General features: G+C 57.9%; 3 protein-coding genes across 5 annotated transcripts; all 3 read right to left on the bottom strand.

Annotated features, from left to right (window-relative positions):
• Positions 1–151: 151 nt before the first annotated feature.
• MAP3K6 (mitogen-activated protein kinase kinase kinase 6) lies at positions 152–12,125 on the bottom strand. 3 transcript variants are annotated; one of them, XM_060089236.1, is made up of 29 exons: positions 11,390–12,125; positions 9,867–10,006; positions 9,755–9,778; positions 9,288–9,478; positions 9,003–9,171; positions 8,517–8,623; positions 7,919–8,089; positions 7,706–7,818; positions 7,150–7,309; positions 6,781–6,943; positions 6,585–6,704; positions 6,426–6,475; positions 6,243–6,338; positions 6,001–6,088; positions 5,786–5,919; positions 5,254–5,381; positions 4,878–5,014; positions 4,452–4,557; positions 3,807–3,964; positions 3,511–3,703; positions 3,267–3,405; positions 2,587–2,746; positions 2,242–2,418; positions 1,857–1,962; positions 1,416–1,587; positions 1,217–1,329; positions 1,047–1,120; positions 680–756; positions 152–458 (listed from the first exon to the last, which is right to left on the bottom strand). In XM_060089236.1, the coding sequence occupies exons 1-29, from the start codon at positions 11,730–11,732 to the stop codon at positions 368–370; spliced, it is 3,900 nt and encodes a 1,299-aa protein (XP_059945219.1). In that variant the 5' UTR covers positions 11,733–12,125; the 3' UTR covers positions 152–367. The 3 variants fall into 3 exon arrangements, with proteins under 3 accessions (XP_059945219.1, XP_059945220.1, XP_059945221.1); XM_060089237.1 differs by lacking the exon at positions 9,755–9,778 and having other exon boundaries at positions 9,990–10,006; XM_060089238.1 differs by lacking the exons at positions 9,288–9,478; positions 9,867–10,006; positions 11,390–12,125 and having other exon boundaries at positions 9,755–9,770.
• A 1,700-nt stretch (positions 12,126–13,825) lies between these two features.
• Positions 13,826–17,684, bottom strand: FCN3 (ficolin 3). Its single transcript, XM_060118651.1, is given in 8 exon segments — positions 13,826–14,067; positions 15,102–15,138; positions 15,140–15,237; positions 15,344–15,473; positions 16,585–16,605; positions 16,607–16,713; positions 17,195–17,256; positions 17,608–17,684. Coding segments are annotated over 7 exon segments (663 nt in total). The 5' UTR covers positions 17,223–17,256; positions 17,608–17,684.
• Positions 17,685–22,010: 4,326 nt separating this feature from the next.
• On the bottom strand, positions 22,011–25,109 carry CD164L2 (CD164 molecule like 2). Its single transcript, XM_060081362.1, has 5 exons — positions 25,022–25,109; positions 24,431–24,598; positions 24,259–24,330; positions 23,720–23,768; positions 22,011–22,155 (listed from the first exon to the last, which is right to left on the bottom strand). Exons 1-5 carry the CDS (start codon positions 25,107–25,109, stop codon positions 22,011–22,013), a joined length of 522 nt encoding a protein of 173 aa, XP_059937345.1.
• Between the last annotated feature and the right edge of the window lie 1,522 nt (positions 25,110–26,631).

Below are 26,631 nucleotides of genomic sequence, written 5' to 3' on the forward strand. Positions count from 1 at the left end.
GGCTTGGGGGTGGGAGTGTGGGGAGGGCAGTGATAGCAGGGAAGTGAAGAGGGCCAGATGAAGGAACTTTAGACTCAGACATAAAGACTTTAGGGAGCTGGTCCTAGGACTCCTCCCCATACTTCAGACATCGCCAAGGCCCAACGGTACAAAAGTATTGTTTAATAGTCTGCCTGCCGGCACTCCAGGAGCTTGAGGCACCTCTCTGGTTGGTTCCCCCCACTGGGGCTAGGCTTGGGCCCTACCCTGCCCCCCACCCACCTGGCCTCCTCCAGTTGCCCCTGGGTCCTGGGGCAGGTGTGTCAGAAGCCTCTTGTGTTTCCTGCGTTCATCCATCCTTGGGTCTGGCCTCCTGCCTCTGATGTCCTCATTCAGCCTCCTGCAGGCCAGGGGTAACTGGCGTGGATCTTGCTCGCTGTGCCAAGATGGCTCTCCAGATGCGGCATATCATCCCTCCCCTGGGGGCACCAGGCTCAATGAGGCTCAGGCAGAAGAAGGCCCTGGGCTCTCTCTCTGGTACCCACTGTCTGCCTGATGCCCCCCCTGTCCCCAAGGGACCCTGGGGTCCCTAAGTTTTCAGAGAGGAACCCAGGCAGGCCTGTAACTAGGGGGGTGGTGTCAGGATCTGGCCAGCATGAGGCCATATGTGTGGGTTATCCCTCAAGGGCCCAGGACATACCTGATGCGTGTGTAGATGAGGTCATCTCTAGTGGCACAGGTCAGTAAGGCATGGAGGGTGAAGCTGTGGTTCAGTAGCTAGTTGTGGACAAAGACACATACACAGAAACAGGGAGAGGTAAAATCAGAGAAAGATGAGTCCAGAGACCCAGGAACTAGCTCTGTTCTACTACCAACATGATAGGACAGATCACACTCCTTTCCGGGCCTCAGTTTTCTCATCTGTCCAATGGGAGGCAAATACAAAGTGTTCATTCAGTATTGAGATTCTCTGCATCAGAGGGAGAAAGTGAGAAGAGCTGAAAGATGGGCATAGATGGAGTCTTTGGTTGGTGGGGGTCAGGGACTGCCAGTACTCGCCCCCTTACCGTCTGGATGGTGCCTGAATCCACATTCAGTTCCTGTAGCCACTGCACCAGGCCCTGGTCCACTGTGAGAGCAGCTGTCAGGGAGAAGTCAGCTGGTGAACCCAAGGATGCCTCTGCCAAGAAGCTGCCTCACACCCACCATTCGAGCTCTCCAGCCTGCTCCCACTCACCTGGGGGCTCTGAGGGCAGGGCCCAGGTCCTGGCCCCCCCACTGACGCGCTGTAGGGTTAGCTGCACCAGGGCCTGGCACTCCCGTTCCTTCTCAGCCAGGACATCTCGAAGCCTGTTAGAAGGCAGAAGGCAATAGAATGGAGGGGGCGTAGGGGTGGAGCTCCTGCAGAGGCTGTGGGCGAGTCCCAGAAGCTGTACCTATCGGTCTCTGCTCGCAAGAGTCCCAGCTGCACCATCGAAGGTGGGGTGCGCTGCTCGGGTTCCCCTGGGAGCGGGCTCCGCTGGACTGGGGTCTCCTGCTGCTTCCGCTGGGACTCCTCTTCTTTATTGGACTCCTCCGACTTCGGTGGGACTGCCTCCTTCTCCGCCTCTGCCAATCCGAGTGGGGTGAACTCAGGCAGGGCGAGAATGCCCACTTAGGACCCCAGACATCGACAGAGGACGCGGGGCTCTGGGCACGGGCTAGGCAGTGTCAGCCTGGGAGATATCCATTTGGTTACGCCATCCCCCTGCTTGGCGCCGGGTCAAGCCAGGGCCTCACTGACCACGCCCCTACCTGCCCTATTGGTGTTCACCACGCCCCCAAGGATCACACCCTCGCCCCGCAGGCAGGCAGGCAGGCTCCAATCCCCCACCCACCTGGGGCCAGAACAGCCAGGGCTGCCAGCACAGCGCGGCTGAGCAGCGAGTCCAGCACGAACATCCAGTGTGGGCGGATCTGGCGCCTGCGGAGGATCTGCTTCACCTGGAGCAGGAGGAAGGGTGCGGCTGAGACTGCTGAGCTTCAAACAGAGATGGGGCTTGAGTTGGAAAGGCCTAGAAAGTCTTCTATAGGAGGCAAGTGGGGTGGGCGGGCTTGGGATCAAAGGAGGGGCTGGGAAGCTAGGACTGGGCAGATGTCCCTTTCCCGATGGTTCTGTCGGGGAAGACATGGAATCTTGCAACATCAAGTCCTTGTACATTCCCAAGCATGGGCAGCTCACTACCTCTTATTGGGCAGCCCTAACTGAGAAAGCTCCCTCACCGCATCCGGGAAGGCGAAGAGTGGTCCTTGCAGAATCTCGGGCCCAAGGCCCTGGGCCCGAAGCTGCCCTTGCAGCTCCCGCAGCTCCTGGGCCAGCTGCCGGCGGTTGGGAGTGTGGATGTGTGCCCTGAGGCAGCGCAGTAGCTGTTCCACATGATTCTTCCCCAGATGGGAACCCTGAGGAGGAAGAGAAGGTCCTCATAGAGTATCCCCGCCTGAGCCGGGGGAGATGCTGGTGGGAGGGTGCGGGGCGCGGTGGGGTAAGGAGCGGAGGTACGGGGGAGGCCTTCAGCAGGAGTCCTGTCGGTGCTCGACCAGCAGGGGGCGCCGGGGCGAGCCTCCCACCTGTTCCTGCTTCAGGCGCAGACTCTCCGCCAGGGCCTGTAGCTCCTGCTCCAGTACCGTAGCCAACATGGCCCCGCGCTTGCTCTCTTGGTGCAGGAGGCTCAGCCCCGAACTCTCCTCAGGGGACGCAGGCTCCTCGGCCCCAGGCTCCTCAGGCACCCTGGGTGCAGTGAAGAGCGGCTGATGGAGGGTGGGCAGCAACACCGTCCAGCCACCTCCACCCCAGAGTTTGAATCCTGGCTTTTACTTTTTTTTTTTTTTTTCTTTTGCGGTACGCGGGCCTCTCACTGTTGTGCCCCCTCCGTTGCGGAGCACAGGCTCCGGACGCGCAGGCTCAGCGGCCATGGCTCACGGGCCCAGCCGCTCCGCGGCATGTGGGATCTTCCCGGACCGGGGCACGAACCCGTGTCCCCTGCATCGGCAGGCGGACTCTCAACCACTGCGCCACCAGGGAAGCCCCTGGCTTTTACTTTTATGCCCACCTCACAGGGATAAAAGAGATGAACTCAGCATTGAGAGGGCACAATAAATATAAGTAAGAGCATTTGGGAGGAGGGCACCAAATGCCATCCTTTCAAGTGGTCAAAGTGCCCAAGTCCCCAAGGAGGACTTTTTCTGGAGGGAGCATACCAGGACAAAACCAGATGAAGCAAACCCACCCCAGGACCCTGGGTTCTTACCGGAGCTGGCTGGTGTCCCCATAACTGAGGCAGCGCTTGGGGGTGCTGGGAGGGTGCTGAGAGGGTGCCTGAGGGCGCGGGAATGTCTGGGACTGGGAGGTCAAGTTAGCTGAAGGAGTGGGGCTGGCGGAAGGGGCGTCTGAGGGAGGGACAAGGCTGTCAGCCGGGGCCCGCTGAGCCCTCTCACCTCCACGGCTCCTCTGCCCTCACCCCAGTGTGCTCACTCCCTCCACCCACTTGGTACCTGAGGACCTTAGAGCTTGTTGGGGGGAGCCAGGGATGCGGCTCTTCTTCCCAGGTTGCAGGAAGGGGTCCTCCAGCAGTGCCTGAGCACTGGCTCGGAGGCGGGGGTCTGGCTCAAAAGTTCGGAGGAGGAAGGCTTGAGCCTCGGCTGACAGAGAACTGGGCATTGGTGGGTGCACCTTGTACATGCCCACCTGGGAAGAGGGCAGGGAGGGGACACAAGGGACAAGTTTAGAGGTGTTCAGGGCCCAGTCTGTCCCCACCCCACCTCATAAGCCAGGCCCTGAGGGATCTCACCTGAAACATGGCAGCCTGCGGGCTCCCCAGCTCGTGGAAGGGTGGGCGACCTGTGGCCATCTCGATTACAGTGCAGCCCAATGACCAGATGTCTGCCGCCTTCCCATACCCTCGTGGGCCCTGGTCAATGATTTCTGGGGCCATATACTGTAGCGTCCCTAGGACAGGAGCAGTAGCAATAATGCACATCTAGGCTTTGTCGCTGTGGGGGTGGCAGGGGGCTCTATCATCCTCTGGCCACCTGCATTCACCCTGAACTTTAGTATCCGAAACAATTCCTATCACCTCCCCTAGTCATCAGACATCTATCCTGAGTCTCCTCACTCATCTCAGCCTCCGTCACGTTCGTGGGCTCCATCATCCACAGTAGGTGCCATCATCTAACCTGGATTGCATCATCCGCTTTGACCTTTGGCCCGCATCAACACTTCTGGGCTCCGTTTCAGGGACTAAACTCAATGTCATCAGCTATCCAAGCTCCAGTTCTAGATTCTATCACCTCACCCCTGGCTCTCTCACCTGCCCTGGGTTCCATCCCCCATTAGGATCTAACTCCATGCCCAGGAGAAACAGCATTCCCTGGAAGGTCCCAAGAGTTCTCTGCCCCATGTCAGCAACCCCATTCACCACCCCACCCCCTGTTACCTGTGAAGGTTTCAGTGCAAGGTGTGATGCCTGCTAGCCGCTTGGAGGTACCAAAGTCGGAAATCTTGAGCAGCCCGCTGAAGGTGTTGATCAGTACATTGTCCCCCTGAGTAGAGGGGACATTGTGCTCAGCGGACATCAGGCTGGGCTCCTGGTGCCAGAACTGGACCCTATCCCGAGACCCCAAATCCTGGGACTCCCAATCTGACACTGCCTCTGTCAACCTCCTCCCCCTGCCATCCCACTTATCCCCCTCTGGAAGTTAGCTTCAGATCTGAACTTCTTGCCTTCTCTAGGGAACCTTCTTGATGAATTCCCCAACCCTTTGCAAAGGGTCTGTCCACTTAGTCTAAACTGTCAGCCTCTGTCTGGGGCCATATCTCTTCCTCCCCACCCCCCACCAGGGTGAGCCAGCTACACTCTGACCTTGATATCTCGATGCACGATGCGGTTGTCGTGCAGGTAGCTGAGTCCCTGCAAGATCTGGCGGGTGTAGAAACTGATGGTGCTCTCGTTGTCCTGCAGGGGTCCCCACACTGATCGGAGCAAGGAGGACAGGCTGCCTGGGAAGATGAGTCCAAGGTCATAATTGGCACCCACTTACTCCAGCGCACAGCTCTCTGCTCAAAGGCCAGGCCATGGCCCAGACTCCATCACCCAACTGCACTGCCTCAGCTAATTCTGGGCTACACTACCCACACACGCTAGGGTTCATTTTCCTGGAGGGTTCTCCACCCTTGCTTGGCTCCAGCCCCATGCTCCACAACTCCAGTTCCATTCCCATCCCACACAGGGCAGGAACCTCCAGGCACTTCCTCCATGAAGATCTTGAGGTAGCCGCCCTGACTGGCTGAGCCCAGATAGCGCACGATGTTCTTGTGGCGCAGGCGTTTGTGCAGAGCGATCTCTTCATGCAGTGGCTGAGAGAACCTGGGGGCAGGTAGGGAGTGAAGAACAGGCCAGCTTGGGGCAGAGATGCTTACCCAACTCCAGCGCCAGCAAGGCAGGCCCCCAGGATCTGCCCCGCCCACCAGCACCCCCGCCCCCGACCTTCCGCAACTTAATCACCCAGCCCACACGCCCTCCAGGCCACAGCCCGCCCTCCGGGTCCCTGCAGTTCTGCAAACAGGCCTGGGCCCACTGGGCTCGTACTCTCGCTTCTGTGAGCCAGCGCACTCGGCTCGACCCCTTGGGCATCCGCGTCGCCCCTGCCTGCAGTCCCGCCCACAGGACCCTCTCAACTCGCGGACCCGCCCATTTGACCCGCCCACCTGGTCCCCCAGCCCCACCCCCCCGAGCCCTGAGCTCCACCCGCGTGGCCTCAGGTCCCAAACCTGCTGTCCCGCTCCGGGATCTCCTTGATGGCGATGCGCACCCGCGTGTGCCGATCGCGGCCGGCGTACACCACCCCATAGGTGCCCTTGCCCAGCACCAGCCGCTCTCCCGACTCCGTGTGCTCATAATCAAACTGGGGGGCGGGTGAGATGCGGGGTTCAGCTGGGCACTCAGCCCTTCCCCCTCCTCAAGCTCCCAGCAACCCCTTCCTCACCTCCAATACCTCCCCTCCGCCCTCCGCCTCCTCTGCGGCCGCCGTGGAGTCCGGATTCTTCACCAAGGCCTGGATCAGCCCGCAGAACCTGAGGGCGGAGATCAGGCTGATGGGAGGGGCACCTTGGGCGGAAACTGTCCCCTCTTTGCCGAGAGCACCCAGGGAACATGTCCCTTCCTTTCCCTCAATACCCCGGGCACCCTTGCCCTCAGAGCACCCCGACCCCGAAGGGCTGCGCGCACCACTGGCAGTGCCCTCCGCTGGGGAAGCATAGCTGGACGTCCTGAGCCGGGGGAAGCGCGTAGAGGAAGCAGCAGCGCTCGTCTCGCTTCGACACGCTGGAAGGGATGAAGAACCCCAGTGAGCCGGGCAGACCAGCAGTGCCCCCCCGCCCCCGCCCGACTCCCCCAGGTCTCCCCTCTCACCTGACACCGCTGATGGAGGCCACCGGGAAGGTCCAGCTGGAGGGAATGTCCTGTGAGAACAAAAAGGTCCGAGAGGGGTGTGGGGACCTGGAGAGGGGTCTGGGGATGGGGGAAAGGCTGGAGAGAAGGGGTGCATAGATGTGAATGGGGGTGACTCACCGGCGATATCACCTGCTTACCGGGCTCCAGCAGGCTCACTGTCACTGTGCTCACCGGGTTGGTACCCTGAGCCTCCAGCCTGGCCGGTAGCAGCGTCTTATTCATCTCCAGGACCAGCACCTGCAGATGACAGGGGAGAGGGGTTGGTCAGAAGGGGCCTTCCCCTCTCCCAGGTCCCACACCCCACGGGCCTCACCAAGCACTGCTCCCCTTGGGGACAAGTCATCTTGAGTGGCTGGCAGGACTGTAGCAAAAAGTGGAGCCAGAAGTGGGCGTGGTGTGGGGTTTCTCCAGGAGGCTCTAGTGTGGGTCTGAAGTGCTGGTACAGCAGGAAGGTTTCCATCACAGACACCAGGTACCTGCAGACACAACCTTGTCCTCAACTCAGCCCAGGCACCAGCTAGCACTGCCAGGGACAGTAGACTGGCTTGGATGCAGCCAGAATGTGGCCATTGGGTGCCATGGGCACTGGTCTGAAAGAGGTTCAGACTAGATGCCAGTGGATATAGGTGCAGAAGCTGACAGCCCAGGCCAGCCCAGGACCACCACAGAAGGGGCCACCTACCATATGGGGGCATTGAGCTTGTATAGCTGCTCTGCAGCCAGTGCCACCTGGGTGAGGTCATTGGCAAGGATCTGAGCTCCCAGATAAAAGCCAACATCCCAGTAATACTGCATCTTCTCCACACAGCCTTTTCGGGCCAGAAGGCAGCCCAGCTTCATGCCTGGGAGGGAGGGGCATGGGTTGTATTGAATGTGATTACAACTTTGGGCAAAGCCCAGGTGTAGGCCACAAAATTCATGTGGGCAGGAACATGGAAATGGCTAAAAACTTAGGCGTGGCCAGATCTCAGGTGGGAGTAGGAGCTCAGGCACAGGTGAGGGTTTGGGAACAAGTGTACGTGGAATTCAGTGTGTAAGGAACACAGGTGTGAGCTTAGGAACAGTTGTGGGCTCAAGGGCTCACGAGGGCCCAGGACCGGGGTGCATTCAGGCAGAACAGGTCCAAAAGGGGATGGGGTCGGCCTCAGCTCCAGCCCAGTGTCTTCTCTCCCTGCCCTCTCCCCAGGCCCCTCTGAGCTCCTGTGGGTAGGGGACAGGGGTGCAGGATTGGGGTTCACCTATGAGCCGGAGCTCCTTGGAGTCCTCAAAGCGCTGCCCAGCGGCAATGAGAAGCACAGCTGCATTGATGCCCGAGTGGAGGCTGGGCTCTACATCAAAAGCCTTGCGATACCTGGGGGAAGGGTGGGGGGACGCGGGGCTGGACTGATGCCCACAGTCTCATTCCTCATCCCTCTAGCTCAGCCCACTGTCCATTCGTTTGGGCCCCTTACCAGTGATAGGCCTGCTCCCGGTGCCCAGCATCCTGGAAGCCAGAGCTGAAGAACATGTCCTTATAGACACGGCCACACATGCAATACAGGTCAGGTGCCACTGAGCCCTCAAACTGTACCAGTGGCAGCAGCACAGCCAGTGCCTTCTCCCGGTCCCCAGGCCTGTTCCTCCTAGGGGAGGGGGAAGAAGGCTGGGAACCCACTTGATGGCCCTGCCTCCACTCTCTGTCTAGGAACCCCCAGACCCTGAACCGCAGGGACCCTTCCAAGGGCCTGACAATCATGAACCCAGAATAGCAGTGACTCTGGTCAGCTCTGATCTTTCTAGAGGTAGCGATCCCAGATGGAAGTGATTTCTAGCTGCAGTGACTCTGAGAAGCAGTGACCTTGGATAGCTGTGACCACTCCAAGGGCAGCGCCACCACCCCACCCCACCCCACCCTGGGCGGCAAGAACAGAACAATAGGGACCATTTGACATCAGTGTGACCTTGGTCAGCAAATTCCCTGAACAGCAGTGATTGCAGACAGCAATGACTCTGCACAGCAGAGACCCATGTCCCCACATGCTATGACCTGAGCCTTGCTCTGCTACCCACCGGTTGAGGGCAAATGTGTAGTGGAAGCAGACATTGTGCTGCTCGGCCACGTCACAGGTGGGCAGGCCCTGCAGTGTCTCCACCAGCTCAATGATGGCTGAGTAGTCCTGCAGGAGGGAATAGCACGCCCTGGCCTGCTGGCCTCTGGTCGGTCCCATCTGCCCACAGACCCTGAGGTAAACCTTGAGCTGGGGTCCCCTCCCACCCCGACACCCCATCTTCCCACCCACCGTCCTCTGCACGCCTCCTTCAGGCCCAGCAGGTAGTGGAGACACCACACCTTACACGGAGAACCCACTGTGTGCCCCAGCCTCCCAGCTGGGAGACATGATCGTCCCCTCTTACAGACAAGGAAACCGAGGCTCAGAGACGTCAGATAATTTGTTCAAAGCCACCAGTGAGCAAGTGAGTCCAGGAGCTGGACTCAGGTTTCTCCGACACTGAATGTCACTGCCCCCACTGCCCGCCTCTGTGCGCACCGCACACCTGCACGTCACGGTAGGAGAGCAGCAGGTTCATGATGATGTCGGGGCTGAGCAGCTCTACGCAGTCCAGGCTCCGCTGCAGGCGAGCCAGCTCCTGCCGCAGCTGCTGCCCGCTGAACCGCTCCCGCGCCTGCCGGATGTCCCGCCGAACGGTCTCCCGGAAATAGCCACTAACGTCCACGGCAGGGGAAGGGGGGAGAGAGAATGGCTGGGCTCGCCCCTCAGCCCCAGCCCCCCGTACCCTCACCAGCCTCCTCCTGGTGCACCTGCTGAGGGCCCCCATTACCAGGAGTCCGTGGGCGTGGCCTCCAGCAGGCGGGCAAGCCGGCCCACCAGGGGTGTGAGCAGCACCTCGGTGCCCACCCCAGCCTGTACGAGGCCGTCAGCCAGGCCCCTCAGGAGGCCCACATCTCCACATAGCACCCGACCACTGGCTGTCACCACATAGGGGATCAGCGTGTAGCTGCCAACGCAATCCTGGTGGGAGGGAGGTGGGAATCAGTGGAGGTCAGAGGTCACTACCAGGTTAGAGAGGGGCAGTGAGGGGGGTCAGAGGTCAGCACCAGTGGGGACTAAAATAGCAGGGAAGGGGCACACTTCATGAAGGGAGACCATAGGGAACAAAGGGTCACATGGATGTCAGGGGGCACTAGGGAGGTCAGAGAGGAATGAGGAGGCCAGGAAAGATAGTGGAGGTCAGAGGTCATAATGGAGGTCAAAGGGCACATTGGAGTAGAGGTGGTTTCTGTTCACCGAGTTCTTCTGGAAAATGTCCTCCTGCAGGGGACAGACATTCAGATACTGGTGTTCTGAGTAAGGCCACCCCAGCTCTGTGCCGGCCCCCACCAGCCCGCTGGCCACCTACCCGCAGGGCCTGCAGGTCAGGGAGGTCGGCCTGGGAGCAGAGAAGCACGTTGTTGGTCATGCTGAAGCTCTCCCGCACGCCCAGGTGGTAGAACAGGGAGGGCTGCGCCAGGGAGCTGCTCACCTCCAGCACCACCACATCTGTGGGCACACGGGTGGGGGCCCTGAGCCCTGAAGCCCAGCTTGTGGGGAAGGAGCCTGGGGACCCATCCTGGCTCAGCCTGCCTTCCCGTTGTGACTCCAGCAGGGTCCAGTTTTGCTCTGGGCCTCAGTTTCTCCCTTTTAGGGTCCCTCTGGCTCATACAGAAATTATATCTATAGTATTGCAAGGAAAGGAGTGGAGCTCCCCGGGCTATGACTCATATCCACTGTTCAGAGCCTGCGGACACTGGGCACAGAGAAGGGGAGGCTGTGCACCAGTCTGGAGCCTGTTCCAGGCCATCTGAGAGGCAGGAGTTGTGCAAAGATAAAATTCCTCTTCCTTGGGTTCTCAGCCCAGTCTCTTGAAAGGGGCTGGCTCGAGCAGTGTGCTGTGTGTATACACATGTGTATACACACATGCCCTGTGCGTGTACAAACACTGTGCCTCTGTGTGTGTGTGTGTGTGTGTGTGTGTGTGTGTGTGTGTGCAGCTTGCTGTGTCTATCTCTGTGTGTGATAGTGTCTGCGACAGTTTATGTGAATCAAGATATGTACGATTTGTGAGTCTGTGACTCTGTGTGTCTTTGTGTCCTCAAGGTCGAGTCAGCCTTCATTTTTAGGCTGCGGTTTTATGGACATCCTGCAAGTACGGTTCCTGGACTCTCGGATGAACAAATAAGTATCGAGGGCGGGGCGTCCGGGATGGCGAGAGGGCGGGGTGACCCGCGCGGGAATAGCCGCCTTCTGGTCCCGCCCCCGGACGACCCTGCTCCGCCTCCAGCTCCGCCCCCCCGCAAGCTCGGCGCATTCTCTCGGAACTACTGGGGTCTCATAACCCAAGCTCCCTCGCCTAGAATCCAGTTCAGTTGGGCACTTGGTCCCCTTCACTTCTCTTTCTGCCTCTCCAGCCGGATCCTCGGAAGTAGTATGCTAGGACCCCTGAATTCCAGGCCCCCATGTTACGGCTCCTTTCCCCAGTCCAAATTCCACCTCCCAGGATTCTCCGTCATGAGCTCCGTGCGAGATCATCCCGAGGCTGAGTTCTCCAATCCCACTCCTGAGATACCACACCCTGCCCCGCTCCCAGCCTCTCCCTAGGCACGGTGTCGACTCCAGAGTGCTTAAGTTCCAACCCTGAACCACGAGCCAGACCTGGATCCGCTAAATCCCTGCAGGAGTCCGGCCGTGCTCCAGATCCCCTAAACTCCACTTTTATCACTGCTCCGCCTCGAGCACCTAGACTTTAGGTCATTTTATGCCCGCATAGCCCCCTACACCCCATACCTCGGGGTCTCTCGGGAGTCGCCGAGCCACGCCCCTTAGGCTCCTCCCCAGACCCTAAGCCCCGCCCCAGCGCCCCGCCCCGCCCCCAGGAGCGCTCACCCGCGTTGTAGAAGGAGTCGAGCGCTGAGGTGTCTCCCAGCGCCAGGGTCCCAAAAGGCAGGCTGCGCAGCTGAGGTCGTGGCCGCGGTCCGGGGAGCTGCGCGCAGGCCTCACGCAGGCAGCGCAGAGGCAGCGGCTCCGCCTCGGCTCCAGTCTCGGTTTCCGCCAAGGGCTGCGGCTCCCGGGTCAACACGTAGACCACGCTAAGCGGCCGGCTTCGCACGCAGCCCCGGCCCGGGGACGCCGCGAGCGGCCGGCCCCGGCTCACTGCCTCGGCCAGCGGGTCCTGCCAGCAGCTGCCGGCGCGCTCCGCGGCTCCGGACCTCAGGCACTGCCCCGCCATGCGGGGGCGCTCGGGCGTCGGGCGCCGGGCTTTGGGCACCCGGGGCGGGACAGGAGCCAGGAACAACAGATCCCGGGATCCCGGGATCGGGAATCAGGTCAGGATCGGGAATCTCCTACGGGATCTGAAGATCTGGAGATCCGGAGTCCGGCCGGAGGTCCCGTTTGGGAATCTGGTGTCCAGGGCGAAATCCGGCCTCTGACTTGTAAGGTCCTGAGGATCTGAAATCGGGGATTGGGGTCCCGGGAATCTTGGGCATCCGGTGATCCGCGATTCAGAGTCACGTGGGGGAATCCCGGGAATCGGTCAGGCAGTGCTCACCACCCGGATTCCGCAGGAGAGCGCCTGCAGTCGCTCTCTCCTGCCCTCACATGTAGGCCGGGCCCAGCCCTTTCCTGGACGACGGGGAAAGCTCCACCCTCGGCCCTGGGGCAGCACCGCTCCCTAGCGGCCTGGGACTCGGCCTCTTCCCTCCCTCATCTCCCGCCAGAACCTCTGAGACAGGCCGCTTCCGGTACAGCCTGTGCCCCTGTGCACGCCAACCACTGTGGACTGCTCACAGCAGGCACTCATAAGATATGTGCCCAGGGGACTTCTCTGGTGGTCCAGTGGCTGAGACTCCGCACTCCCAATGCAGGGGGCCCAGGTTTGATCCCTGGTCGGGGAACGAGATCCCACATGCCACAACTAAGAGTTCGCATGCCACAACTAAAAGATCCCACATGCCGCAAAGAAGAGTTAAATAAACAAACAAACAAATAAATAAATAAATAAACACACAGACACACACACACACACACACACACACATGTGTGTGTGTGCCCAGGCCAGGGCTAAGGAAGGCAGAGGTGGGAATTGCAGGCCCTGCCCCCTGCGGGGTCTGTTGAAAGAAAGGATCTCCAGAGACATTAGTGTGTGTAGAACACAGCGTAGAGTGCCACGAAGAGTGCCTGTCCTCCGGGTCCCTGCTGTGCAGGCTGGGAGGGACTAGAGACTGGGGGAAGCCTGCTCCTCAGCCTGCCAGGAGCATGGGACTTGGCATCTGAGCCCGGTCTTTTGCACTTTTGCCAGGGGGCTGCTTTTCCCGTAACCCAATCTGCCGTGGAGCCCTTCTGATCTATGACCTCCACCCAGAACATGACCATGGAACCGGAGAAGAATCCCCATGCAAACGTTTCTCTACTACCTGGAGAATGCCAGAAACTCCAGCCCTTGGGCTACAACAGCTTCCCAGCTCCAATCCCCAAGAATCCCTAACCTTCTAGTGTGAATTAGTGGGGCAGCAGCCTGGTATAAACTTCAGTGAACTCTGAAGTCAGGAACTGGGGACTTAGAGAGGCTGAGTAGCTTGTTCAAGGTCACTCAGCTACATGACAGAGCAGGATGCAAGCCCAGGACTATCTGTCAGGCTCAGAGATCAGACTCTTAACTATTGCTCTAACACTTTCTAGAATGTGACACTGGCAAATTAACTAACTGCTCAGTAAATGCCAGCTCGGTACTGCTGTTTCACTGCCTTGTTGCCCCATGGAAGAAAAATGTACCTGCCTTGGTTTGACTGAGTTCAAACTAACCCCTAATGGGACAGGCAAGAAGTAGCAAAGAATGAGAACTTGACTTACAACAGAGCCTGGAAAAGAGACAACTTAGAAGGGACCAGGAGAGGGCAACAGAGAGGGTGAGATAGCTGTGCAATTCCCACCACAAAACCATCCATTTGTAGGACCCAGGGGGCCCAAGAGTATTGTCAGTGGATGCCTGAATCCTTCCAAGTCCACCACTCAATGCTCCTCTGGCCTTGGCTTGCACACCTCTTGGGATGGAAGCCTCACTACCTTTTGAGGCTGATTCGTCCATCTTCCTCACTGGAAGGAATATCCTCCTTGAATGGAACTGAAACCTGTGCCCTGCTCTGCCCTTGTGAGCTTTTCCCAATAACTGGAAGAGGTCTGCAAGCCAGGAAAGGGTTAAAGTGATTTTCTTTTTTTTAACGTGGACAGAGGAGCAAAGATGGTTAGCAATGGGGAGGGGTAGCCGAGGGTCCAGAAACTGTACAGGAGAGATAAGATAACCCTGCTTGTTGCCAGGGGGCCCTAGCAAAGCATTATGTGAACCCTGTGGTAAGGGTGGCCCACGCCACAGTCTGAGGCCCAGTCAATGTCATAGTTATGGGCAGTGGCTTTGGACATCCAGTGGCACCCGTTGAGATTGGACTGATAGCAGGATCTGAAACACCAGGCACCACAGACAGTCACCTCGCAGTTGCTCTCGCTTGTATCATGGTTGGTGTCATAGGTGGTAAAGGGCTTCCTGCTGTGGAAGCTCAGGGAGTCCCCTGGCAGGAAGGGGATGGGAGGCACCTAGGTGCCGGCACCATGCCTGGCACCCTTGAAGAGATGATCTCACAGGAGCCTCAGAGCAATTGTGAGGTGGATGTTTTCAGGCCCCATGAGAAAACAGCAGTGCCAAGGAGCCAGGGTGTTTGCCCAAGGCTACACAGGGGCATTGGGACTTGAGCTCAGGACTGTGGCTCCAAAGCCACTGGCTCCTCCCCCTACCTTTTCCCCTCCCAGAATCCTCAGCTTCCTTCTTGCTCCTTTGTCTCCTCCCAGCTCCCATCTGCAGCCGGAGCAACTGTGCCAGGTAGAGCTGGGAGGGATTTCTCAGATGCCTGGGCAGGAAAGGGGGCTCTCCTGAGGCACCTCCTCATAACCACTTCCCTCTTTCAGATTTCTCCTCAACAGTTGGTGTTTCTTTGAAAAAAGCCTTCTCTGGTTCCTCTTCCAAAGCAGATAATGCTGGGGACTTCCCTGGTGGTCCAGTGGTTAAGACTCCGCAATACCAAGGCAGGGGGCCCGGGTTCGATCTCTGATCAGGGAACTAGATCCCACATGCATGCCGCAACTAAAGATCCCGCACGTGGCAATGAAGGTCCCACATGCCACAACTAAGAACTGGCAGAGCCTAAATAAATGAATGAATGAATAAGTATTTTTAAAAAAAGGCAGATAATGCTAACACTCAACAGAGCCTCAGAGGTCTCCCGCACCCTCCCTCCCTGCCTCCTTACCTATTTTACAGGGGAGGAAACTGAGGCTCTGACCCAGAAGGGACTTGCCCAAGGTCACATAGTTAGTAAATGACAGAGCTGGACGTTTAACCTCAGGATTGTTTGCCTCCAGAGCCCAGCTTCTTCACTCCTACACCACCCTGTCTCACAACTGCCATTTTTCAGATGAGGAAACTGAGGCCCACAGAGGGGAAGGAGTTGTCCTGGGTCATTCATGAAGGCCGTGGCAGCCTTGGGAAAGAACCCAGCCTCCCTCACCTTCTTTGCCTACTTCAGGGCCCCACTGTAGGCTCGCTCACCTGCAGTGCCCTCTGAGTACCTGCCCAGCACTAGCTGGGTAGTGACCTGCCTCCCCAAGGAGGTGGAAGGCCCCACAGTGAGCAAAGGTACGGTTGCCTTTAAAGTCCTCCAGCTCCACCCGCAGCTCCCAGGTACCTGGGGGACAGGGAGGCAGAGATGGAGGAATTCTCAGATCCCAGGTGGGAAGTCAGAATGCCAGGGAAATGCCCCTCCAGCTCCCTGGACCCTACTGAGAACCTACTCTGGAGAGTAAGCTGGGGCAAATTCTCATTACCCAGCCAGAATTCAGACTCCTGCCTCCCAAGACCTGTTTTGTAGGAGGACCAAGAGCAGAAGAAATCCACGGAACCATCCTGTCACCGCTGGAATAGCTAGGGAGGCAGAGAAGGCTAGCACGGCAGCCATTACTCCAGGCTGAGCATGGGATGAGGAGAAGCAGGGGGCAGAGGCAGCTGAGAATGGATGCACTGTGGGGGCTAGGTGGACAGGGGTCCCCTCTTTGGATTCGGGTCTTGTTGATAAAGTGTGAGTCCAAGTGAGCCTTGCCTGTGAATATGCTGATGAGCTCTACACACACTTATTACCTTTTACTGACTCTCAACTTTACACTGCAGCCTCGAAAGCCCTGGGGGAAATGAAATGATAGAAACATCGTCCCTGTCCTCGGGAGACGGTCAGTCCAGTTGGGGGTCAGATTCAAAATAACCTGCTTTAATTTACTATCATAAGAACCAAGATATTAGAGCAGAGAGGTCACCTCCAGAGGCCCACCCAGCCTTACCCTGATGCTCCCTCCCAACCCCACTTTCCTCTTCAAGCCAAGCAGACCCCAGGCCCTGCAGAGTTTCTCTCCTAAATATCTTTCGGTCTAAGAGCCTCTACTTCCATTGTTGCCACTGCCCACCCTCTTCTCCTGCCCTGACCCCTGCAGTTGTCCTAACCTGTGTCCCTACCTGCAGTCTGGTCCCCACTCAATGCATCTGCCGCAGTGTAGCCTGAGTCTTCTTTCTAAAACATGTCTGACCTGGTCCCTCCCCTGCTTAAAACACTTCCATGGCTCCCCACTGCCCTCCACACTCCTCAGTGGGTCATTCAGTGCCCTCTGTGAACTGGTCTTTTCAGGGGTCCTCAGTCCATGCTTGACCCACAGCAGTAGACCTCAGCCAACCACTCCACCTACTCTCAGATCATTCATACAGTCCCCCCACACCCTCTTGTACTCTCCTGCCTCCTTACATTTGTCTTTCCCTCTACCTGGAATGACCTTCTGCACCTCATCTATCTCGAGAACTTCTACACAGCCTTCAAGGCCCTTTCAAATGGCATCTCCTCTGTGAAGCCTTCTCAGACTTCATTCCTTAGTGAGTTACACTTAAGGGAGGCCTTGGCTCTGGTGGGCTCTGGCTCCCCCTACGGGCCAAGGGGAAGAAGTACCCACTGGGCCTGACTTCTGAGTCGCTTCTCTCCCTGACACTCGCTCACCAGCCAGCCCCCACTCTGTGATGTCCACGTCACAAAAGACTGGGAAGGCTCGGCCCTCGGGTAGGCACAGATGGTACCAGCCGCTCAAGGTGGTACCCCGGCTCAGCAGCTCCTGGCAGCTCCTGGGGCCTGGGGAAGGGGAGATGGTCTGAGGGGGGCCCCCAAGTTATTCCCCACCCCCCACCCCCCTCACAGGCAATGGAACAGGCCAAGTGTGGGACCCAGGAGCCCTTTTGATTCCTTTGGACCCCTGAAGAGGGGTTCCAAGGTGCGCTGGGCCACACCTGGGGTCCACCAACACCCCAGCACCAACTGACTCCAAGTGCCTGGCTCCTTTGAAGGCGGCCTCACTCTCCTGGCCCCGGAGCAGGTTCGCTGAATCTCCTGCCCCAGGGAAAGATGAGTGTTGTTGGCTCTTGAGGTCTGAGTACCTCCAAGGGAATGCCCATTAACCACCAGAGGGGAGGGTGCCCAGGCCCTTCTAATTCTCCCCACTCCTCCCAGCTTTCCACCCCCTCTGCAGGAGAGAAATCATAGCCAATTCCTGAGCAGCAGCCAAGCAGAGGCAGGGACAGAGCAAAGAAAGAAGAGGAGACCTCTGGCCCCACACACTCTCCAGGCTCACCCTTGGGGCCCATCTTGCCTGGTGGTCCAAGTTGCCCTGAAATCCCAAGGCAGAGATGCATTACGTCCCATCCCATGTCAGGGGCCAAAAAGCAACGAGGGATTTGGAGCCAGAAATCAAATCCCAGCTGCAGCCTTTCCTGGCTCCGTGAATGTGGGCAAACTGCTTATCCTCTCTGAGCCTCACTTTCCCCCTAGCAAAATGGGGATGGTACCACCTACCTCACAGGATCAATCTTCGGATGCTGGGCATCCAGCCTGGAGCCTGGCACGCAGTAGGTTCCTTGTCCTTTTGTCATGGGCTCTCAGCACAGACTGTAACTGCTGCACCCCGTCCTCCCCAGCTTGCCCCAGGTCCCTGCCTGCTCCACGGCATCTCTCACCTTCAGGACCTTCTCAGGCACTCCCTTCTCCCCAGGACTTCCTGGGGCTCCAGGACAACCGGGCAGGAGGACAACTTTGCTGGCTTCCAGTTCCCTGGGTTCTACAGGGAGACATGGGGCTGGATGGGCACAGGATGGGCATGGGAGGGGTGGGCATTTCTCTCCCAGACCGCTCTGCACTTCTGTTTCCACCCCCCAGATTCTAGCTGTCAGGACACTGGCCTTCGGAGCTGGCAAGGTTTTTCACCATTTGCATCTATTTGCATAAGTTTTTGTGCAGAGCCCAGATTATCAAACTCCCACACTGCTCCTTGAGGCTAGTGAGCCTGGCTGGGAGAAGGATACCTAGGGAGGGAGTGAGGGCAGATGGGTACGGGGGGCGCCCTAGGCCTCTACCTGGGCAGCTGGGGCATCCTGGGTTCTCAGGCGGGCTCCCCAAACAAGAGGAGCAAAAGGGAGAGTGGGGACCAGAGTGGGCCCACCTTGCTGGAGCCCCTGAGGGAGGATGCCAGTTTATAAGGGGCCAGGCTGGTGAGAGGACATGAAACAAGACTTCCTCCTGTTGTCCCTCCCCAGGGACACCCCACCCAGGCTGGAACCAGCAGAAGGTGGGGGCATTTCCTTCCTCAGCCCTGGAGAGAATGGGCATAATCCCTCCCTGCTCCAACCAGGATGGAGTCCAACTTCTGCTCCTGGCCTCTAGGGCTCTGCAGCCATCTCTTCAGACTTCTGGATTCACATAGGGTTTTTCTACCTTTGAACTTTAGCTAAGTCTTTGCCTTCCATCCGGAAGCCTCCTCCTCTTCTCTCCCTGTGAGGCTCCGCCCATCCATGAAGGTCCAGCCCTAATGCCATCTCCACTAGGAATCCTTCTCTGATCCTTGTCACCAGTGTCAGGAATGACCGCTGCTACCGTCTGTTGGGCACCTACTGCACCCCACAAGTCATGCTGGGTGTGGTACGTTACCTCCCATCGTTACACAGCCCCCCTCGTGGTCGTTATTACTGGCCCTGGGTTATAGGCTGGTACATAGCAGGTGCTCAGTTAATGTTGGTTAAATGAATGAATAAAAATGGAGAAACGGGCCCAGAGACAGGACATGATTTGTGTTCTCTCTGGCACTTATATGCCATAGGTTTTGCCCAAGCCCATGTCCCCCCACCTTAGCAAGGTGACTTCATGCCCACCCTCAGGTCCACTGAGAAGCCCCTGGCAGTGCCTAGAAAACAGCTGCTAATATAGGCCATCGAATGGGCAGACGGTGCAGGGCAGGCATGGAGGCTGGGAGGCCAGTGAAGAGGCAACAGCCTTGGTCCAGATGTGAGTGGTGAGGTCTGAGCTGGAGAGGGACCTCCGGTGATAGGGGAGGGGAGGAGGGGAAAGGCTCATTCATTCATTCATTCATTCATTCACTCATTCATTCCTTCATCAAACCCTCCCTGAGGGCCTCCTTTTTCCAGGCCCAGTGCTTGTGGGGGTGGGGAAGGCTGAGGTTCAAGAGGGTGCAGGGAAGGTAGAGGCCAAGTTTGCCAGACAAGATGGATCCATGAGATGGACGCTGAGACTCTGCAATTCCAATTCCAGGAATCTGTCCTCCCTACTCTCTCCCACAGGTGTGCCAAGATCTGCAGACAAGCCCCTTCACCATGATGCTGTTTATGATAAAGTGGAAATGACCCAGCTGCACATTGATAGGATGCAGGCAAATAAATCTTCACCATCTTTATAAGTCATAGGGCAAATTTGATCTATAATGAAAGGGGCAAAATTGCAGAACAATATGTAAAGCATGCTCCCACTTTGTATTTTAAAAACGCTAAATGTGTGTTGTGAATTCATAGAAAAAGGTCTGACACATCCTGTTAAGCATAGTTATTACTGGGGAGTGGGACCGGGGGGAGAGGGTTTCTCGTTCTTTATATAAACTTCTGTGTAGTCCTCTTGTTCCTTACAGGCATTTACTACTTTTTTTGGGGTGCCACACGGCTTATGGGATCCTAGCTCCCCAAACAGGGATCAAACCCGTGCCCCCTGCAGTGGAAGTGTGGAGCCCTAACCACTGGACTGCCAGGGAATTCCTGGCATTTACTAATTTTGAAAAAGAAAACATTCAATAGAGAAATTTCCTTAACTGGGTGGAAAGCCAGAAAGACATAGGGGCATTTCCTCCCTTGGCCTGGGAGAGAATGGGCATTATACCAGCCAGGATTAAGTGCTGGGTGGAGAAGCCAAGGGAGGGTGACCCAGGCAGGAGAAACTGCGTGTGCAGGGGCTTGAAGAAGAGAGAGCAAGGCAGGCTGGGTAACACGAGGTAGATGCAAGGAGCTGGAGGGGAGCCTAAAGGGGAGGCTGATGTCTGAAAGGACGGGGGTGTTGATGGAAGTGAGCATGGAGGGGAGGGACGAGGAGGCGGACTGTGTTTGGCATTGTCCATGGTGGTGCGATGTCTAGGCAGGTGAGCCCTCGGTGAGGAAAAGGAGTAGCTGGAACTCCCTGTGGAGCCCAAGGGCCCTAAATCCCTTCCAGCTGCATCCGGAGACCCTGCACGGAGACTAGGCCTGGGGCAAGAAGAGGTGCAGGTGGCTGACCACAGGCTGCCCACCTGGAAGGGTGGATGGGTGCCCTGGAATGAAGCAGACAGAGCACATGCACCTGCTCTGAACCTTCCCCATAACCCACAGAGATGGAACCGCTGTTACCCAACTTTACAGATGAGGAAACTGAGGCCAAGAGCTGTTCAATTAACTTGTTCCCATTCACACAGAGCAGTCAGGCTCCACAGGCTGAATTTTCACTCATGACTCTCTATTGCCTCTCAGCCTCCTAGGACAATCATGGGACTAAATCAGATACTGATGTCAGACTCTCAGCCACATGCCTGGTTTCCAGCAAGTGCCCCATTGATAGGAGATGTTATTTGTCAGGGAAGACTTCTGGGCCCAGGGATGGGGGGGTGAAGAGGGGGAGGTGGGCATGGGTGGAGCTTTCCAGAAGGGCCTGCTCAAGGAAGGCCAGAAGTACCCTGTGGAGGGTCCCGGGGGCATCTCCACCTTGGCACTGGGGCAGAGACCCAACTTTAGAAGCCAAGAGAGCCTGGAGATGCCTCTGCAGAGGAGTTCTGAAGTTCTGCTCATTCTAGAGTCAGAAAAACGTGGATTCAAATCCCAGCCCTGCCCCATTCCACTCTGTGCGATCTTCAGCAGGTGTGCTTACCTTTCTGTGTCTCTGTACCCTTATCTATAAAGTGGTGGAGGAGGGGATTAAACACATGTAACAAATAAAAATACTTTTTGTTTCGGCTGTGCCATGCAGCTTGTGGGATCTTAGTTCCCCAACCAGGGATTGAAGCCGGCCCCAGAAGTAAAAGCGCTGAGTCCTAACCACTGGGCCACCAAAGGAATTCCCGCAAATAAAACTATTTTAAAAGGTGACAGTATCAGTTCAAGTCTGAATTTCCATTGAGGAGAGGACAGTGGCCATACCCCCACCCTATCCAATCCACACACAGCCCAAGACATGGGACATAAAACACAGTGCTGGAAAGAGCTCCTTTATTTGGGGGCAGTGTCCAGGCCAGGTTGATGGGAGGAGGCAGGCTCCAGACCTAGTACCAGGCAGGGGGCCCCGCAGGGATGATGGATGAGACAGGAGGTGGTTGAAGGATGCTCTCATCTGCAGGTACCAGGCCCAGACAGGAGGGGATGTCAGGTATTGGGCACCGAGCCTGCTCGGTGCCCACCGGGGCCAGAATTTGGTGACCAAAGTTTCTCCCACCCCTAGTGCCCACAAGTGGGTCAAGAGGGCAGCCTCTTCATCCTTTTTCCCCTGAGTATGGAATCCAGGCCTGAAGGGGGTCAGATTCTGCAGAGGCCAGACAGAGAGGGCACTCAGGGCAGTGGTCCCACCTCAGCCAGGCCAAGGACGCCCACCCTCAGAGAGCAGGCGGTGATCAAAAGAGCAAACACTTTAATGGAGGCTGCAGCGATCCGCCCCACAGCACACATGGGGCCACAGCACACGGGGGCCTCAGAGCAGCTCCCCTTCTCAGAGGAAAACCAAACCGCACACATGGCCCAGGCTCCTGCCCGTGGCCACAGAGCTGCAGGCCGAAGGCTGCCTGTGCTGTTACCTACTGGTTCTCCTCCCTGCTGGCAGCATGAGGGGACAAAGACAGGTGGGCTCAGTTGGGTTCGCAGACGCCGGGCCCAGGCTGAGTCCTGCCCCAGCCAACACCCAGCAGAGAGAACCCCACAACTGGAGGAGGGAGAAGGGGTGTAGCTCACATGGGGGAGGCTGGGAGGGACTCATCGCCCCTAAGGCTGCCCCATGGGGAAGACAACCACCGGCGCTAATAGGGACCTGAGGGGCAAGAGAGGGGGTCGGGTGGGCAGTGAGCTGGGACTCGGCGGGCTAGGTACTCACAGTGTCTGGTAGGTGCTGTCCTTGGCCTTGAGGAAGCGCAAGACAAAGAAGGCCACTGTCTGCAGGCTCAGCACCAGCACGATGCCACCAATGAAGCTGGCCCCATCAAAGCCAGGGCCGTGGGCCTCAGGGACCAAGGGGCTCTCTGCAGGGTGGAGGTCACAGCAGGCCACTGTGGGCCAGGAGCCCAGCCCCACCCCAATACCCGGCACAGGTCATCTGGAGGTCCCAGTCCTCACTATGGGAGCCTTGAGCAGCAGGCTCAGAAGTTCAACCCGGACCCTGTGGGAGGTTGGGAAGTGCCTGTGGGGAGGGACAGTGCCTGGCTGGGGAGGCAGGGCCTTGGCTCGGCCCTGGCTCTGCTCCTGAGCTGCTCGGTGGCTTGATGCCTCTTACACCCTCTCTGAGCCTCCCGACTGCAGGGACCAGATGGTGACTGAGCTCTCCCTGCCAGCCTCCCTCTTCCACAGGGGCCCAACAGGGTGAGGAGGGACCCAGAACTCGGACATCCACACCCGCTTCAGCTCAGAGTCCCTCTCAGCCTTGGGTCTTGGAGTTTGAAGCCCAGATGCAGATGCTGTGGTCTCCTTTCAGGACTCCTAAGTCCCGAGACCCTGGAGTCCCCCAATGCCAGAGCCCTTACTTAGGGAGGGAAGGAGCTGAGGAAGAAGTGGAGGCCCGCACCCTACCAGGTAGAGAAATGAAGACCTGATGATGCACGTCAGAGGGAGAAGCCAGGCTCTGAGTGCCAGGCCTGTCCAAAGTCACCCCACAGTCAGGGCATAGCCAGACTCACACAGCATCCCCTGCCCCCTTCCCCTGCCCCCGCCTTGTGGCCCACGGTTGCCAGGACGCCTGGGTGGCTCCCAGCTGTGCCACGTTAGCCATCCACTCCCACCAGGGATTCAATTTCAGGCCCTGGGCCAGGTGCCCAGAGAAGGGCAGGGCAGGGATGGTGGTGAAAGATCATTCTGGGGCAGTGAAAGGGGCCCAGTTGGGAGCTGGGTCCACCTCCCAGAGGGAGTAGCTTGTGGAAGGGGGGTCTGAGAATATGAAGGGCAAAGGGTAGTCCCAGCTGCAGCTCAGGGAGCCCCAGAGAAGGGCACTGGGGAAGGAGGAGCAGAAGAGGGAAGAAATAAGCTGCACAACACGGATCTGGGGCTCAGGCCGGAGGGAGCTGAGCCATCAATTATTCAGCCCCTAAGATCACGTTTCTGGCTTTAATTAACCAAGAGCCTCTTCAGCCATCCTTGCCAAGCCTGCTGACCTCCAGGCCCTGAGGGGCAGTGGGAACCAAGGGGTGGGGTTCTTGCCTCTGTTCTGCCAGGAACCTGCTTCGTGACCCTCTCTGGGTCTGGACGTTGCAGTAGGTAGTCACTGAGGACACCTTGGCAACCTGAGCCATACACCCTCAGCACCAAGTAGGTCTGGAGGGGGTCATCCTGAGTTCTCTGGTGTTGGGAGAAGGGATGGGAACCATCATTTCTTGATCACCTTCTATGCGTCAGAAACTGAACTAGGTGCTATACGTCTTCTCATAAAATCCTCACAGCAACTTTGCGAAGTATTATCCAACCCACTTTACAGATGTGGAAACAGGCTCAGAGGGAGAAATCACAGGGCTGAGGTCACAGATCTCGTCAGTGCCTGAGCCCAGCTCTGTCTTTCCCTGCACCTCTAGACCTCCCATTCCCCCAGGTAGTACCTACCTGTTGTGATGGTCTTCGGTTCATAAGTGGGGTGGTGGTGCACAGCTGAAGAGACAGGGAATCCATAATAATCCAGATCCCCACCCCCAATTCCCATCAAGACCCCAACCCAGGCCCACCCAACACACTTTTAAGCCTTAGTTCACACAGTTCCTTCCACCAGATGTGCCCTCTTTCCACTCTACCTTTTAAAGTGTCATCTCTGATGCCACCTCCTCCAGGAAGCCCTCCCCCCATTCCCTTCTGAACTTCCAAAGTCCTCACTATGGTTTAAAATAGAAGAGCTAGCTCCCCCATCCTCTCTACATGCTTGTCCTAGATCCTCTGGCTGCACCAATTTACAGAGGAGGAAACAGGCCGGAGAGGGGAAGGGACTTCTCAGTGAGCTAAAGGCAGAACTGAAACTGGACCCCGGTGTTCGTGGGCATAGTCGACTCTCTGGGAGAGGCCAATTCCATATTGGAGGCAGGCTCTGGCTGGGGACACCTCAGCCCCCTCCCTCCAACTTGACTTAGGCCAGCAGGAGCCCCTTTACCTGGACATGACTCTGAGCGGTTGTAGACAGAGCAACCTTCCTTGACCACCTCACCTTGGGCCACACAGTGTCCTGGTGGGAGAAGGTGCAGGGAAGAGGTTTAGGGGGTGGGGCCAAGGCCTTGGCGTTCATCACTGGGGGCACTAACCTTGGGGAGGGCCTGACTCCATACCTGGCTCCTCCGGCTGACACTGCTCCCACACGCAGCCAGAGAGGTTGTGTACTCTGTTCCCCTCCACACAATGCTCACAGAGCTTCAGCTGTTTGCAGGCCCCTCGGACAGCTGGCCAGATGTTCATGCGGAGCAGGGCTCCCCGCCCAAAGCCTCGAGCTCCTTTACCTGGGAGTGGCATGGGTGCAACACTTTGAACCCAAGCTACAGCCCCCCTTCCCCACTACGGTGGATCTCACCCCTCTGCACACATACACTCACCTGGATCCCCCGAGCCCCACTGCCCATCTTCAGTTTCCACAAACACATGGTTACACACACCAAGAACCTCCCTGACATTCACCCAGGGCACCCTCCCTTTGCATACATCGGGAGCTACGCCCCCATACACCTGGGGCCGCTTCACTTCCATACACCTGAAGCTCCCTCACACCTGGCGCCTATATGTACACACAGGGCTCCACACACAGCTGGAGTCCCCTCCTACCCACCCCAGGAGCCCCGCACACATGTGGAAAACTCCCCTCCCGCCCCCCAACCCCCGACTGCTCCTGGCAGGCGGCTGGGTGAAGGGTGAAGGGCACGCGTTACCAGCCACAGCGAGCTGGGCACACAGGAGGAGGCAGCAGCAGCCGCCACAGAGCGCAGCCCGTAAGGCGCGGGGTCCCGGCGCGGCCATGGCGCGGAGGCGGAGCCTGGGGGTCGGGGTCTGCGGAGTGCTGGTGTGGCACGTCCCTTCAGGACTCGGCTCCGCCAGGGTGTAGGGAGCGAGACCCAGGCAACCTGGGCGAGGCCAGGTGGGCGTTGCTCTGGCAGGGAGGGGCTAGTGACGCCACCAGGTGGGGCGGGGTTTTGTGGTCTGAGGCGGGGTCAGGTAGGGCGTGGGTAGTGGGCGCGGCCTGGTGGGGGCGGGGTTCGGGATCTGGGGCGGGGCTCCGGCAAAGGGGGCGGAGTCCAGGACCGGTAGCCGGCCGGGTCGCTGGATTCCCCCACCCTCAGTTTCACAAAAACTCTGCTGCATTATTATCCCTACTTCACAGGTGAGGAAACCGAGGCTCAGAAAATGTGAGTGACTAGTCGGAGGTCACAGAGTTAGTGGCAAAATCTGGATTTGAAGCTAAGTCACTTTCCTGACTTCCGGGCTTGCGTCAAGGGTGTCCTCCAAGCAGGCCCCAGGACGGCGAGGATCAGCCTCCAGGCTCTGGCAGCCCACCTCGCTTCACCCGTTGCACCCTCCTCTCTTCTGCCCCTCAACACACCGCGTCTGCCTCTGACCCACCACATCCCCTCTGGCCAAGTCAGCGGTCTCATTGTTACTGGGACAAGTGGGCCTTTCCACAGCCTTCCTCTCTGCCTCTTCTGGTTCTTCTCTCTCTGCAGCCACTTCTCAGGTTCCTTAGGATACACCTCCTCTTCCTCTTCCCCCCCGTCCTCCATTCTCCCCTTTCCCCTCCCCTCTCCTTCTCCCCCTTCTCTACTTCTCCTTTTCCTCCTTCCCCCCTTCATCTCTGGTGGCCCAGTTCAGTCCTGAGCTCTATTTCTTCTCTCCTGGGGTCACCTCATCCGTTACTCTGCCATCAGTTCCCAGTTGAAAGCCAATGAGTCCCATATCTCCATCTCCAGCCCAGTGCTCGCTCCCCAGCTGCCACACCTGTAACTAATAATACATAATTAACAACTATTAACGACTTACTACTAGCAGAATGTACATTCTACTAAGCAGTTTTACTTGCAGCTTCTCTTCTGATGTCCTCAACTACCCTCTAAGCATGGGTTTTGTTATCTCCAGTTTGCAGGCCTCTAGTAAAATCACTCGCTCAGGGGCACACAGTTAGGAGGGGGGCCAGGATGTGGACCCAGGGTCCAGTGAGGTCAGAGGCTACTCTCCCCTCTGCTATGCCTCCTGAGGGTCCATCTGCTTCCTGGGCACCTCTACCTGAGTGTGCCTCAGGCCCCTGAAACTGCCCGGTCCCTATGCCCCACTCAGGGAGGCCCCTCCATTCCCCCCGGCACCTGATTGGAAACCATGGTCTCATCCTCACTCCCTCCCTCTGTCTCAGCCCCCAGATTAAAGTCCTGCAGATTCTGCCTCTACGTCTCTCCTGTGTCCTGCTCCCTCATCTCCCCTTTGCTGGCCTCACACCGCCTCTCAGCCTCCAGGACCCTCCCAGCTCAGCCCTCACAGTGCAGGGCTGTCCTGA

Source organism: Mesoplodon densirostris, chromosome 2 (genome assembly GCF_025265405.1).
Source record: "Mesoplodon densirostris isolate mMesDen1 chromosome 2, mMesDen1 primary haplotype, whole genome shotgun sequence".
NCBI classification, from domain to species: domain Eukaryota; kingdom Metazoa; phylum Chordata; class Mammalia; order Artiodactyla; family Ziphiidae; genus Mesoplodon; species Mesoplodon densirostris.

Excerpts from the sequence above, each read along its gene's own strand:
- MAP3K6 (XM_060089236.1), bottom strand. The coding sequence starts at position 11,732 with ATGGCGGGGCAGTGCCTGAGGTCCGGAGCCGCGGAGCGCGCCGGCAGC. Across the intron at positions 6,339-6,425 it reads GCCTCCATCAGCGGTGTCAG|CGTGTCGAAGCGAGACGAGC; the intron begins GTGAGAGGGGAG and ends CATCCCTTCCAG. Across the intron at positions 5,015-5,253 it reads CATGGAGGAAGTGCCTGGAG|GCAGCCTGTCCTCCTTGCTC; the intron begins GTTCCTGCCCTG and ends TCATCTTCCCAG.
- CD164L2 (XM_060081362.1), bottom strand. The coding sequence starts at position 25,109 with ATGGCCGCGCCGGGACCCCGCGCCTTACGGGCTGCGCTCTGTGGCGGC. Across the intron at positions 24,331-24,430 it reads GTGTCAGCCGGAGGAGCCAG|GACACTGTGTGGCCCAAGGT; the intron begins GTATGGAGTCAG and ends TTCTCCCACCAG. Across the intron at positions 22,156-23,719 it reads AAGACCATCACAACAGGTAG|CCCCTTGGTCCCTGAGGCCC; the intron begins GTACTACCTGGG and ends CCCTGCAGAGAG.